The 14,016-nt window shown below is 38.8% G+C and overlaps 1 protein-coding gene across 1 annotated transcript; it reads left to right on the forward strand.

Annotated features, from left to right (window-relative positions):
• The first annotated feature begins 1,253 nt into the window (after positions 1-1,253).
• chek1 (checkpoint kinase 1) lies at positions 1,254-13,680 on the forward strand. The gene is made up of 14 exons (XM_074610499.1): positions 1,254-2,118; positions 2,386-2,451; positions 3,827-3,941; positions 4,150-4,258; positions 4,984-5,048; positions 5,125-5,194; positions 5,291-5,479; positions 10,629-10,733; positions 10,833-10,916; positions 11,003-11,081; positions 11,170-11,341; positions 11,549-11,680; positions 12,541-12,642; positions 13,241-13,680. Exons 2-14 carry the CDS (start codon positions 2,387-2,389, stop codon positions 13,334-13,336), a joined length of 1,383 nt encoding a protein of 460 aa, XP_074466600.1. The 5' UTR covers positions 1,254-2,118; position 2,386; the 3' UTR covers positions 13,337-13,680.
• The last annotated feature ends 336 nt before the right edge of the window (positions 13,681-14,016 follow it).

Raw genomic sequence — 14,016 nt, forward strand, 5'->3', positions numbered from 1 at the left:
AATAAAATAAATGAACAAAAAATAAATAATGATATATATTAAAATAGTTAAATAAATGAATGAATAAATAAATCAAAATGTTTTTTCTACAGCTAGTAATCACCTATGTCCAATTTCATCCCATCATACAGTTACCACTGCAGCATTAAATAAAAAAAAATCTTGACAGTTGCATTGCAATTCCAGCTACTCCTATTTCTCCTAATTTCAGATCCAGGAGCAGATGTATTATTTGTAAAAATGTTCTACCAAACAAATTTAGCTGATTTTGCAGATGAAGGTTATGATTTTTTTGATTTTATTTATTTAACGAATACAAAGTCCTCGAGCCAGGCAGTTGCCTCCTGGTCTGCTGTATGCTGTATGATATGTTCCATTGTTTGCACCTCTCCACAAGCACACAATGGGCTTGGGCTGCTGCCCCATTTGTGAAGGCTGGCCAAGCAGGGGCCATGTCCGGACCTGAATCTATTAAGGGTTGACCACTGTATCCTTGGCAGGTTGGTGCCAGGGACCTGTTGGGTGGGGTCTGACACCAGATGTTTGTTTGGGACATCCTTGGGCTCCCATTCCTTTTCCCAAGCTGATTGGGTTGTGAAGTCGGCTGGTGGGGTATTCTTCCAAATCAGTCGTCTAGATGGAAGACGGGCAGTGAGTGGGTTGAGGATGTCTGCATGGATTGGTAGATGGGGAGAGTCTTTGACCTTTTGAAGCATCCTTTGAGTAGATGCTACTTGCCGGATATGTGGGGGCGGGGGTTATATTGGATAGGACAAGGAGCCAGGGGAGTGGTGTTGAACGAATAGTCCCGCTTATGATTCGCATGGTTGTGTTGAGCTGGGTGTCCACATGGTGTGTATGGGGTGACCAGGACCAAACAGGGGCATAGCAGAGTTTTGATTGTTGCTGTTGCCCAGGCAGGGAGTGCTTTTGTGAGTTTTAGAAGGAGGCCTTTGTGCCAAACAGTATCGTAGGCAGCTGTGAGGTCGAGGAATACTGTTCCTGTCTTCAATTTGCTCTCAAAACCATTTTCAATTAAGGTGGTTAGGGCCAGTACTTGTTCTCCTGTGCTGCGGCCCTTGCGGAAACCGGCCTGGTCTACGCAAAAAATCTCTTCTACTCCTGGAGATATGCGTTGTAGTATAAGGTGTTCCAGGATTTTGAAAGGGACGCAGAGTAGAGAGATTGGGCGGTAGCTTGCTCATAGTTTGTGGTCTTTACCAGGTTTTGGTATGGCAATTACTTTTGCTGACCGCCATTTCTTTGGGATTGAGTTTGTCTGTATTATCCTGGTATAGAATTGGGTCAGCCAGGTTAGAGCTCGGGGGCCCAGATGTTTCATGAACTCTGGAGAGATGTTGTCATATCCTGCTGCCTTTCCACATTCCTCAGTTGTAATTGATCTTCTGGTGTGTTTGTCTTGGGCTGCTTTTGCAATAGTCAGTAGTTGGGACACATCTTGATTGGGTGTGACAGGTGGTCGGCTTTGGGTAGGGGGTTTCTGTGCAGCTCCAAGGTGGCGGATGAGGCTCCAGCATTTTGTGCTAGAGCGGGTGAAATTCAGGTCTGCTACAGTCTCCTCCCATTTTTTCCGCCGAGCTGTAGATAGTGATTCAATGAGATGGCCTGCCATCTCGGGGTCCCCTGATGTTTTGTAGGCTTGTAGGAGGGCAGCACTTTCTCCGTCCAGGCATGGGACATTTTTTAGATTTATTTGTATTGATGAGTATTTATTATATTTTATTATAATGTGATACATTATGATTGTAATTTGATGAGGAACGGTGAAGAGCTACAAAATTCAAGAAAGGTAGGATTCTTAAAAGATGAAAGTGAAACTTTTATGTGGAGGGATATAATTAAATGTAAAAAATAAATACATTTTCTAAATGTTTGACAGCAGGGGGCGATAATGCAGCACGCAAACAAAACACACGAAGAAGAAAAAGAAGCGGAACTGACGACCATGGCGGAAGTTATCTTTATTAAAACAAAAACGCGCCAAATTTGTGCTTAAGTCCCTGTTGTCACTGCGTCAGACCTCAGACACATAGACAAGTTTGTCTAAGCTTTGAGGAGACATTTGGAAAACGCTGCTGGCTGAGGAAGGCTTTGAGGGTAAGATAGTTATTCAACTACGAGTCAAATACTTCTCACTTTTCAACTTGCTTGTTCTGTTTGGATTAGTTTAGCTAGCGCATCATGTGAGTTAATGCCATTAACAGCGCTGTTAACAGTTTCACAGATAAACTGGTAAATGTTGGCTGGAGTTACACTATATCAAATAACAGAGACGCGTAAATATTAGCCTGTAATGTATATATGTTTGTATGTGTGTTTCTTTCCTATGACAGCCTGACAAGAACTATGTGTTTGTGTTTTTAGCATGGCTGTGCCTTTTGTGCAAGACTGGGACCTTGTTCAGACACTGGGAGAAGGAGCCTATGGAGAGTAGGAATCCTCCTTTATCTTTATTGATTTATTTTAAGACTTTATTTTAAATCTGTGAGCAATACAATAAACAATTAAACTGATAAAATAAGTAAAAACCATAACTTAAGTAAAAACATCAAATGGGAGCACAGTCTCACTGTTTTACTAGCCTTTTTGCTGAAATTATTGTCTTAATATATAGTTCCATTTATTTCTTGAAAATATTAAAGTGAGGTTCAACTCCTGCAAATTTACATTTATGAATGTAAAACAATGATAATGAGATTGATTAGAAAGTACTCTCTATCATATATTGTGTTGAACCTTAAAAAAAAAAGGGGGAAAAAAGCATTTTCCAGTAGAAGTTCAAAGTCACAGATAATATTTTCAAAGATAAACCATAAATATCTTGCCACAGTTTACGGGGATGTGTACATTTCCAGAACAGATGGACAATAGTTTCAGTATGGGAGTCACATAAGGAACAGTTTAAAACTATAATTTTTGAATTTCACAAAACCCTTACCGGGAAACATCGATAACTGATTTCAAATGACACTTCTTTGACCTTATTTTTAAAAAAAATAAAATGTATGAATCCTCTTTTATCATTATCATTTGCAGCGTGTATTACTTACATTTTTTTCATAGCAGTGCATATCCAGGTGCTTTCACACACATACAGTAAGTATCCTCTGGCCTTTTTTTATGTCACAGGAACCAGAGTTGAAATGCAAGAAATGTTCATTTGGTGACCAAAGAAAATCGCAAGAGACTAGAGCAGCATATTTGTGCAGCTTTCTCACTACTACAGGACTTTCTTGGAGACTTTTAAAGTTGGGAAAACACAAAGCAAGCTTTCAGTTTGTAACATCAAAGGCAGAATAAATATGCACTAAAATGTACGAGCCCCTCTTCATCTGCACATTTTCTAACACAACTCATTTTATTTATTTACCTCACTGTCTTGTTTATAAGTGAAATAAATGTCACATTAGTACACATATTGTACTGACCCACATTTCAGTCAGGAAACTCTAAGAATCGTATTGCAGCAATAATACAGTTTAGCTTGTCAATGTGGCCCTGCTTATGTGATGCTCTGCCACAAATTCAACCATATTTATTGTAAGGGTTGAGTAAATCTGCTGCTGACACGCTAATCTGTGTTCCTCACATAACACTTCCCCTTCTACTATTAATTTTGTTTTGGAGAAATATACTTATTTGCCCAGTTAACACAAGAATACCTTTCAATACAATATAATGTTGAAGTCTCATATGTAGCAAACATTTGGCAACCTTCCCACGTTTGGCATCTTAAAAACCCCTCACCAGATTTCACCTCCTTTGTGCTCTGATCCATCTTTTCTCTTTGCGTTCGTGGTTGCAGAGTGAGGCTGCTGGTGAACAGACAGACAGAGGAAGCGGTAGCAGTGAAGGTGATCGATACCTCTCAGGCCAAAGAGTGTGCTGAAAATGTCAAGAAGGAGGTCTGCGTCCATAAGGTAGGTCGTTCACCTTTAGTACTGTACGCTCATTTTGGAGCTCAAATATGACTTTGTAATAGTTTTAACTTGCACAAAAATCCCACAGTGCAATTATAAACAATGTATGATTCACATATTTACATGTTATATGCACATATTGTTCAGCTATAGCTATAACCTTTTTAAACTGTTACTTAACTAGAAATGTTCTGTACTGTTTTGGTAGATGCTCAACCACGCCAACATCGTACGTTTTTTTGGCCATCGGAAGGAGGGTACTACTATGTACCTCTTCCTGGAGTACTGCACCGGAGGAGAGCTGTTCGACCGAATCGGTGAGACAGATGACAGGAGGTGGCAAACTCGGGGCCGCTTTTCTTGGAGGGTGTGACCAGTAATGGTTTTAACAGGCTTGTAGTGAAAATGTTTGATTGAAGTCACCGATATACAGTACGACTATATCAATCATCTCTTTAGACGTGACAACTGTTGTGCCAAGAATCACAAGGATTCAGTATTTAGACCCACAATTAAAACTTAAACTCTCCAGTGATTACAGACTTTTACTTTTACTTTACTGTGTTTAATTTACATTTATATTCATCATAAAAATGTCATTAGAGTGGCAAATAGACATAATACTTAAAAAAAATTGCTTTAAAATAAGCTTCAGGACATACATTTAAGAAAGTAATTGTGATACTTTTTAATTCAATCCAAGCCAGCAGCACATTTTTCAGTCTTCCCCTAATTTGTATTATTTGTATTTTTTAGTAAATATAATTTAAAGAACACTTGACAGTTGGATGAAACAGTCTTATATTTTTTGGCCCTCTGAGTTTAGCTCTTCAAATAAAAATGTATCTACATAGCCCAATTGGAAAAATGATACAGTTTTGGCAGTGGATGACATGACTGGTTGATAGTTGGTTGATATTCAATAAATGCTGATACATTAGTCTGCTGCTTTCTTGAAATGCTGTCTATTTAAATGTTGCTGTGTATTTGGATGGTGTTTAATCATTCACGTTATTAAAATGTTCTCCTTCTTTTATTTTAGAGCCTGATGTTGGGATGGCGGAGAAAGATGCTCATAGATTTTTCCAGCAGCTGATAGCAGCTGTGGTGAGTGAAGCGAATCTGTGTGTTGATGTGACCTTTGGTTTCTGCTGTTATTAAATTCTCAGTTGCACTTTTACAGGAATACCTCCACTGTGCTGGAATCACCCACAGAGACATAAAACCAGAGAACATTTTGCTGGATGATAAAGGTGAGGAAATACAATGTGTATCAAGAAGTCAGGAATAACGTTAGTTATCATTTATAATAATAACCATCATCTGCTGTTGTCATTTTACCTTTTTAGATAACCTGAAGCTGACAGATTTTGGCCTGGCCACCATGTTTCGTTTCAGAGGACGAGAGCGTCCTCTGAGTCGACTCTGTGGGACTCTTCCTTACGTGGCTCCGGAGCTTCTCAACCAAACGGAGTACAAAGCTCAGCCTGCAGATATCTGGGCTTGTGGGATAGTCCTCACCGCCATGCTGGCTGGAGGTGAGATCACACAGGTTGCATCCAAAATAGCATACTATGCACTACATGTGTACTCTCGTGCAACATACGTTTGTGTGAATAAACAGTAGTATGTATCTTTTTGGACGCACTGATGAATAATTTACGTTGTCACTCCCTGAGAGCCTCCTTGCCAGTTGGAGACGTGTAACCATGGTAACCTGTGCCAACCTCATGGGACCAAAACAACGATTTGTGAGAATCAAAGTCTGAATAAATTTGTCGGGCTGTCAATCAATTTAAATATTTAATCACAATTAATGGCATGATTGTCCATGATTAATTGCAAATTAATAGAAAAATTTTTATCTGTGCAAAATGTACCTTAAAGGGAGATTTCTCAAGTATTTAATACTCTTATCAACATGGGAGTGGGCATATATGCTTGCTTTATACAAATGTATGTATATATTTATTATTGGAAATCAATTAACGACACAAAACAATGACAAATATTGTTCATAAACATAAAAAATATGCTCAAATCATAACATGGCAAACTGCAGCCCAACAGGCAACAACAGCTGTCGGTGTGATGACTTGACTATGACTTGCCCCAAACTGCATGTGATTATTATAAAGTGGGCATGTCTGTAAAGGGGAGACTCGTGGGTACCCATGGAACCCATTTTCTTTTTTTTTTTAATTCTATTTTTATTGCAACAAACATACATAAAATAATTTACAAACCCCGTATACATACACCACCCAACCATGTCTGTCTAATGTGCCGTATTTTAAGCTTTGTCATACACATAAAACCAAACATTGAAAACTGCAGTATGAACAATTAGGGGGGAGTCTTTTCATTATCGTACAATCATAGATTTGTAAAAATTAAATCTGGCCTGTGAGGTGTTACATAGTTAACCCAGTTGTCCCAGCGTGACACAAATAATTCCAGTTTATGGTTGACATATGCTGTTATCCTCTCCATTTTGTAAATGTCCATTGTAATGTCCATCCATGCATTTAAAGTTGGGCTCTCCTGTGATAACCACTTCGTCGTAAGAGCCTTTTTACCAGCTACCAGCAATATATTTAATAAATATTTGTCTCTTTTCAACCATTCTTGAGGCATAAGTCCAAAAAATAAAGTCTTACTCCTCAGGGAACATGACATCTGAAAATATCTTGTAAGGCATCATGAATCTTTTTCCAATAATCTTAAATAACAGGACAATCCCAGAAAACATGGTAATGATGTGCATTCAGATTTCCACAATTTCTCCAGCAAGCTGGGGAGTTACCATCATGGTGGGATTTCCGAGAGGCTGTAATAAAATACCTTATCAGGCTTTTCCAACTAAATTCCCTCCAATTTTGTGAGCTGGTACAGTTCTATTGACATAACCATATAGCTGTCCATTCTTCCTCAGATATGATCATCTCTGCTTCCTTCTCCCATTTTGTTTTAATACACAACGTTGAGTGTATTTTAAGATTCAATAGCCCTTTATACATACATGAAATGATTCTAACAGTATTTGAATTATATTCTTTTTTAAATATTTCTATCAAACCCAACCTTGGCTGTGTTATATTTTTCACCTTTTTATTAACATAATGCCGCATCTGAAGATATCGATAGAAGTCCTGTTTTTCTAATAAGAATTTCTCTTTAGGCATTTCAAAACTGAACAGTGTCCCTTCTTTCATGATGTTGCATAGACCAGTTATGCCTTTAGCTGCCCAGACCTTAAATCTATTATCTAATTGGAATAAAGCCTGTGTCATATGCGCACCATTGGATTGCAATATCTTCCTCTAATTTATATTCTGTTATAACAGTTTTCCATATTTTAAGAGTCAGTTTTACCCATGGATTGTCAATAATGTTTATATAGCCTTGTAAGTTACTGTCAGCTATGATCGCTTGTATAAGGATAGAGGGTATTCTCTCTTCAATGTTTTTCCATTGGGCATCATATGATGGATTGCACCAGCATCTCATTGGTCTCAATTGTGCTGCCCAATAATAATCTTTGAGAGAAGGTAAGCCCCATCACCCCCTTTCCTTTTACTAATTATAATGTCTTTAAACAAATTCTAGGTCTTTTACCTTGCCATATATACCTTGATAATATTTTGTCCCATTCGTTAAACTGTTTTTGGTCAATCTCTATTGGAAGGGTCTGAAATGGATGTAGTAATCTTGGCAATATGTTCATTTTAATAGACTCAATTCTCGAGCTGAAATTTAAGAAAGGAATTAGGTTCCATCTTGCTATGTCCTCTTTAATTGTTTTTATTTATGGGTGAATAGTTACAATCTGATAGTTTTACAAGATCTTTTGGTATTATGATGCCTAAATATTTTAAATGTTCTCTTTGCCATGCCAAAGGGTACTTAATTCTGATTTCTCCTGGTGGGCTATAGTTGTATGTAAGCGGTTGTGTTTTACCTATGTTAATCTTGTATCCTGATAGTTGACCATATTGTTAAAATGATTGCATCAATTTAGGTAGAGAGTTTGTTGGTTGCTCCAGATAAATCCAAATGTGGTCTGCATAGCGGGCCAATTTGTGTTCTGTTCCCTGAACAGTAATTCCTTTTATTTCTTAATTTTGTCTTATGTATTGAGCTAATGGTTCCAGATATAACGCAAATAGTATTGATGACCATGCACACCCCTGTCTTGAACCCCTTTCCAGGGTAAAGCTATTTGATGGATAACTTTAATTCTGGCAGTGGGTTTATTATATAGTGCCTGTATAGTCTCAATAATTGTGTCATGCAGACCAAATCTATGTAGGATTCGATAAAGAAAGTTCCAATTTACAGAATCGAACGCCTTTTCAGCATCCACGCTTATCACTACGACTTTAATTTTATTCTTTTGAATGTGGTCTATAATTTGTAATGTCCGTCGTATATTGTCTTGTGTTTGGCGTTGTCGAATAAATCCTGTCTGGTCATTATGTATCAATTTAGGTAGGAACTTTTCCAGTCGCTTGGCCATGATAGAGGTAAATAGTCTATAATCTACATTAAGAACCGATATTGGTCTGAAGGACCCACATTCCAATTTGTCTTCCTTTGGTATGGCAGAGATTATTGCCTCCTTCCAGCTAGGCGGTGTTTGTGCCTCTCTTAAAACCCAGTTCAGTGTAGGGAGTGTAATAGGTGTTAACTCCTCCCTGAATTCCTTATACCATCGGATCCTGGTGACTTGCTTGATTTGAGCTTACTAATCTCAGTTTTTAATTCACCTTCAGTTATATCGTCAGACAACATTTTAATTTGTTCTTCATCTAGGGTTGGCAAATCCAGGGAATTCAGGAAGGTGTCAATTTGAGTTAGACTGCCGCCTTAAACTTTAGAATATAAGGTTTTGTAGAATACTTCAAAGGCTTCCTGAATTTCACTTAATTTATTTTTTATTATTTTTGTTCTCAGGTCCCTGATTTTATGAATTGTATTATCTGCTAACTTCTTTTTCAGTTTCCATGACAATACTTTCATAGATTTGGATCCACTTCCGTAGTGTCTCTGTTTAAGGAACATTCGATTTTTCTTGATGTCTTGTGTAGCTAGATTGTTTTTTGCACTCCTAATGTTTCTAATTTCCTCCAAAGTATCCGGCACAAGTGTCAATTTATGTTTTCTTTCTAGTTCCTTCAACTTATTTTGTAAATCCTCTAATATTTTATTTCTTGTTTTCTTCTTATACAAGGATATTGCGATGATTTTCCCTCTTAAAAAAGCCTTCAAAGCATCCCACAAAATGGAGGGGGAGACCTCTCCGTTGTCATTAAGTTCCAAGTAGAGACTGATCTCCTTTTTAATTTGTGCCTCATTAAGTAGGCTTGAGTTTAATTTCCATGTATTATTCTCTGGTCGTAGGTCTAAATCAACAGTTAAGTATACAGTATAGGTGCATGGTCACTTAAATCTATTGTCCCAATTCCACAGGTGTTAATTTTATCTTCATGTTTTCCAAATGTTATCAAATAATCTATCTTCGTTTATAGAGAATGGGGGGGGCGGAATAATGAGTGTAGTCTCTTCTATTAGGGCAAAAGGTCTCTCCATACATCAATTAAATCAACCTCTTTAAAGAGTGTGTTAACTTTCTTGTGTAGTGACTTCGTTTTGTGAGTTTTTCTACTAGAGGAGTCCAACTCTGGTTGTAGATGTATATTTAAATCTCCCCCACAAGTCAGGAGACCTTTTGTTTCCGTTATCATGATATTAATAATTTTCTGGGAAAAGCACACACCACCCCCAGGGGGTGCATATACATTCAGCAAAGTAACTGGGTTTCCATCTATATTCCCCCTCACTAGAATAAATCTACCCTTATTATCCGCCATTTCAGATACTTTTTCAAAATTGAGCTTGCTTGAGATTAGAGTCGCAACTCCTCTCCTGTGACCTGATTTATATGAGGAGAAAAAGAGATGGGTGAAACCCATTCTTTTAAGTTGTTCATGTTCTTTATCATTAAGATGAGTTTCCTGCAGGTATACTATAGCGGAAAAAGACAACAGATCTACTCCCTGAACAAATGAGAACAATAGAACATACAAAAAAACAAAGGTGTGATTCCAAGGTAGGGGTCTCCACTGGATGACCCTGTCCTGAGCTAGCACAGAACCCATTTTCATTCACATATCTTGAGGTCAGAAGTCAAGGGACCCCTTTGGAAATGACCATGCCAGATTTTCCTCGCCAAAATTTAGCGTAAGTTTGGAGTGTTAGGTAGCCTCCTTTGCGACAAGTTAGCATGACATGGTAACCAGTAAATTCCTTAGGTTTTATAGTTTCATATGATAGCAGTATCTTCACTCTGGCTTTGAAACTGACCGTTTAAACCCTAAAAATTGCAAGTTGCGTTGATGCGTTAAAGAAATTAGTGGCTTTAAAATGAATTTGCGTTAACGCATAATTACGCTGTTATTCAGCCCTAGTTAAAACGATTGTACATTCAGGGTATTTAGAAGTTATGTACATCGCACAAAAGGCTGAATTCTTGTTAAAATACAACAGGTATCGTACACCTGACAACACTGACGATTTCCACGAATTTATACGTGATCTGAGCTTTCTACATGTATGGAGAAAATGTAACGTCCTGCAGTAGATGTGTGGAAATATTTCGTCAGTCTTTTGTTGCCTCTTTTTCAGAGTTGCCGTGGGACCAGCCAACTGAGAGCTGTCAGGAGTATTCAGACTGGCTTCAAAAGAAAACATACCTACCTCCTTGGAAGAAAATACAACCGATGCCTCTTAGTAAGTCGCACATTTTTTAAGGTTAAATACTACGTTTTTAATATAGTCCATTAATATTAACCAAGCTTTATTTAATTAACATTTAACTTCTCTCTTCAGGTTTGTTGTCCAAATTACTGCTGGCCAGTCCAGATGCACGCATAATCATCGCAGACATACAGAAAGACCGCTGGTTTACTCAGAGCAAGTCTCCATATCAATATAATAGAATCAGTTCAACTTTAAAGTTAATGTTCACCGGACTGATGTCTTTCTGTGTCTCTCTGCAGGTGTAAAGCAGCCACCTCTGGGCTCAGGAGGAAACAAACTGCTTCGATCAGATGTGGGACTCATATCCCGGGCCAACAGGTCAGAGCTGTGTGTCTTTCTCATTTCAACTCAAAGGTGTCTTTCTTTTGGTGCCTGTAATGTTAATACCATGTTCTTCCCTCCGTAGTGATGACAGGATGCAGTTTTCCAGCTCTCAGCCTGATTTTGCAGCAGGCGGCTGCTGGGAAGCCATGTTGAAAATCAGCCAAAATGAAGGCCAAGTCAGCTTCTCTCAGCCGACCAAGCCGGAGCACATGTTGCTGGGTAGTCAGCTACTGGGCACACCGGGAGCCAGTCAGGTAATTCACGTACTCAGTGCTACATCAATTTGTGATTTCTTTATAAAATATATCTCACAACGTGTGGGAATTTTCAGCAACATGGTCTCAGAGTCTGTTTTACAGAACAGTTGCCATGATTTTTTGATTTTGTCCTGTTTTTCCACACAAATATGTTTTATGAAATCCTACCTTTTTAAAATGCTTATTCTTACTTTCTGTGTGCAGTCGCAGTGGCAGAGATTGGTGCGGAGAATGACTCGTTTCTTCACCACTGCGAATGCTGACGTGTCCTTATCTTCGCTGAAAGACGCCTGTGATGGCCTGTCACTCTGCTTCAAACTCACCTGCACCAAACAGGTAAATCTGTGCTCAAGTATACGGGATTCAAAAATTTACAGAGATTAAAGGAACTATTTGTAACTTTCAGAAATGCTTGTTAACAGCGACATCTGAGGCCGTTAAGTCAACGAAAGTCAGCGTCGGGCTCGCGCTTGCTCGCTCTAAATATACCTGAACGAGCATCGCTCAAAACAGTGAGGCGACACACGTCAGCCAAAACCACGATATCACTCTATATTTCAGCTGCTTGGCAGTAATGTTAGCTGACCAGACGAAGGTCTCTCCATGAATCACTGCTGATCCTAGTGTTGGCTTTTCCTGCTTCAGCGTCGGTGCTGGGGCTCTGAAGCAGCGGGGCTTCGCAGCGAGTAACGTTACCGCCTCCCGACCTCAGCCGGAGTGAGCAGGAAGACGGCGGCACCCGGTCGGAGACGATAACGTTTCTCACTGCGGAGCCCCGCTGCTTCACAAGACATGGGAAACCTCTGTTGGTCTGGAGGAGCTGCAGCAGTTATTTCTGCACAAACATCCACTGAACATTCACTAGATATTCTAAGAGCTAAACTAACTCTTCTGCAGTGTGTAGTGAGCGCGCGTTGACGTCTAGAGGTGGAGCGAGCTGAGCGAGAACGCGCGCGCTGTCTGAGTGAAGGCAAGCAGGCAGAGGAGGAGAGACTTCAGCCACACGCGAGCGCACATAGGCGAGCGCGCATGTGTCCCGCCCCGGTACATTTATACGCTTAAAAAGTTACAAACAGTCCCTTTTAAATACAGTCTTTGATGGGTACAAAAAAACACCTCCGGCACCACACAAGCCTCCTCCGGCTGCTATAGACCATAATGCACTAGAGTTTCACAAACCTCTCTTTTCCTTTTAGGTGACGGTGAGCACACTGGACAAACGCAATAACAAACTCATCTTCAAAGTCCACCTGCTAGAGATGAATCAGAGAGTGCTACTGGACTTCAGACTGTCTAAGGTGAGTTTTAGCATTTCAAAATGGTATATGTATTATTTCTAACATGAACAATATATTACCACATTAAAGTTGAAACAAAAGGGTAATTACCACTAAGACAAAAAGGAAAACAATGGAAGAAGTAAAGAAGCAGCAACATCCTGTTAATAAAACATCAGCAGTGCAGGGATGTAACAAGTATATTTTCTTTAAGTTAATTTCCATTATACCCCCAGCCCCTCATCATGTGGTATTAGTATGCATCTTAAGCACAAGGTTTTCAAACACACACACAGCTCAAGGAGGCAATTAAGTACTTTAAAACCCTTATTGCAGATTGCTGCAATTTGCGTAAAAAATCACATTCTCAGAGTCATAGCTCAGTCAAATCTGAACATACAGACATGATTCACATATTTATATATTCAGTGTGACTTTTACTTCCCGAGGATATCATTTTGCCTGATGTCAATCGCGAAGAAATGTGCATAAATCTGCTTCGAAATCATAGAAAAAAGACGTTAATCACCTAACATGTAGATCTAAAAGAATATTTAGTTTATTGTGTGAGTGCAAGTTTTCTTCAGGGAGATGTTGACGTGTGTCTCTGTGTTTCCAGGGTGACGGTCTGGAGTTTAAGCGTCTCTTTGTGAAAATAAAACAGAAGCTCGGAGACATCATCAGTACTCAAAAGATTTTACCCCTCATCACATGAGCAGCCTCTACACACAAATGCACACTGCTATGGACATTGTGGAGAGCAAGCCTGTATACATTTAGCTATTCTATTGATATTTTAAAGGTATGCTGCTGTTCTCCTCAAGTGTGTGTGTAGATTTGTGTTTTCTTGTACTTTTATCCTTGTGAGAACCGGTTAGATGCCAGGAGGGAGGATATTTTTAAAGACTTTGGTTAAATCCTCACTTCTTTAGAGTTAGTTATTAGGTCCAGTGTTTGGTGGTTGGTACACAGGGATGGAAGTGTTTGTGTGTGTGATTTGTTCTGATTATGTTTGACATGATGCAGTCTAAAGTCTTGAATAAATTATTTAAAAAACAACATTGTAAGATAAATGATGTGATAAATTATTCATATAATGAAGATGAACGCCAACTCAAAAAATAATTATTTTAGGGTTAGGTATGAGGTAAGCTGAGTGTTCAGTATCCATGCATGAAATTGTTAGATACGGAAACAGCAGGTGCTGCTCAAGACCTAAAATAAAAGGGTTTCCTTGTTAAAAATAAAACACTCCTGTTGGCTGAGCATGCATATCTTTAATGTGGAAATCAACAGATCCCTTATGTCTATGCTTCAAATAACCATATGACAAAGTTTTGTAGCGAAAGATAAATGAGAACTGTTATTGTAGTTGAGTTGAGATCTAAGTCACAG

This window comes from Sebastes fasciatus, chromosome 16, assembly GCF_043250625.1.
Source record: "Sebastes fasciatus isolate fSebFas1 chromosome 16, fSebFas1.pri, whole genome shotgun sequence".
Lineage (NCBI taxonomy): Eukaryota > Metazoa > Chordata > Actinopteri > Perciformes > Sebastidae > Sebastes > Sebastes fasciatus.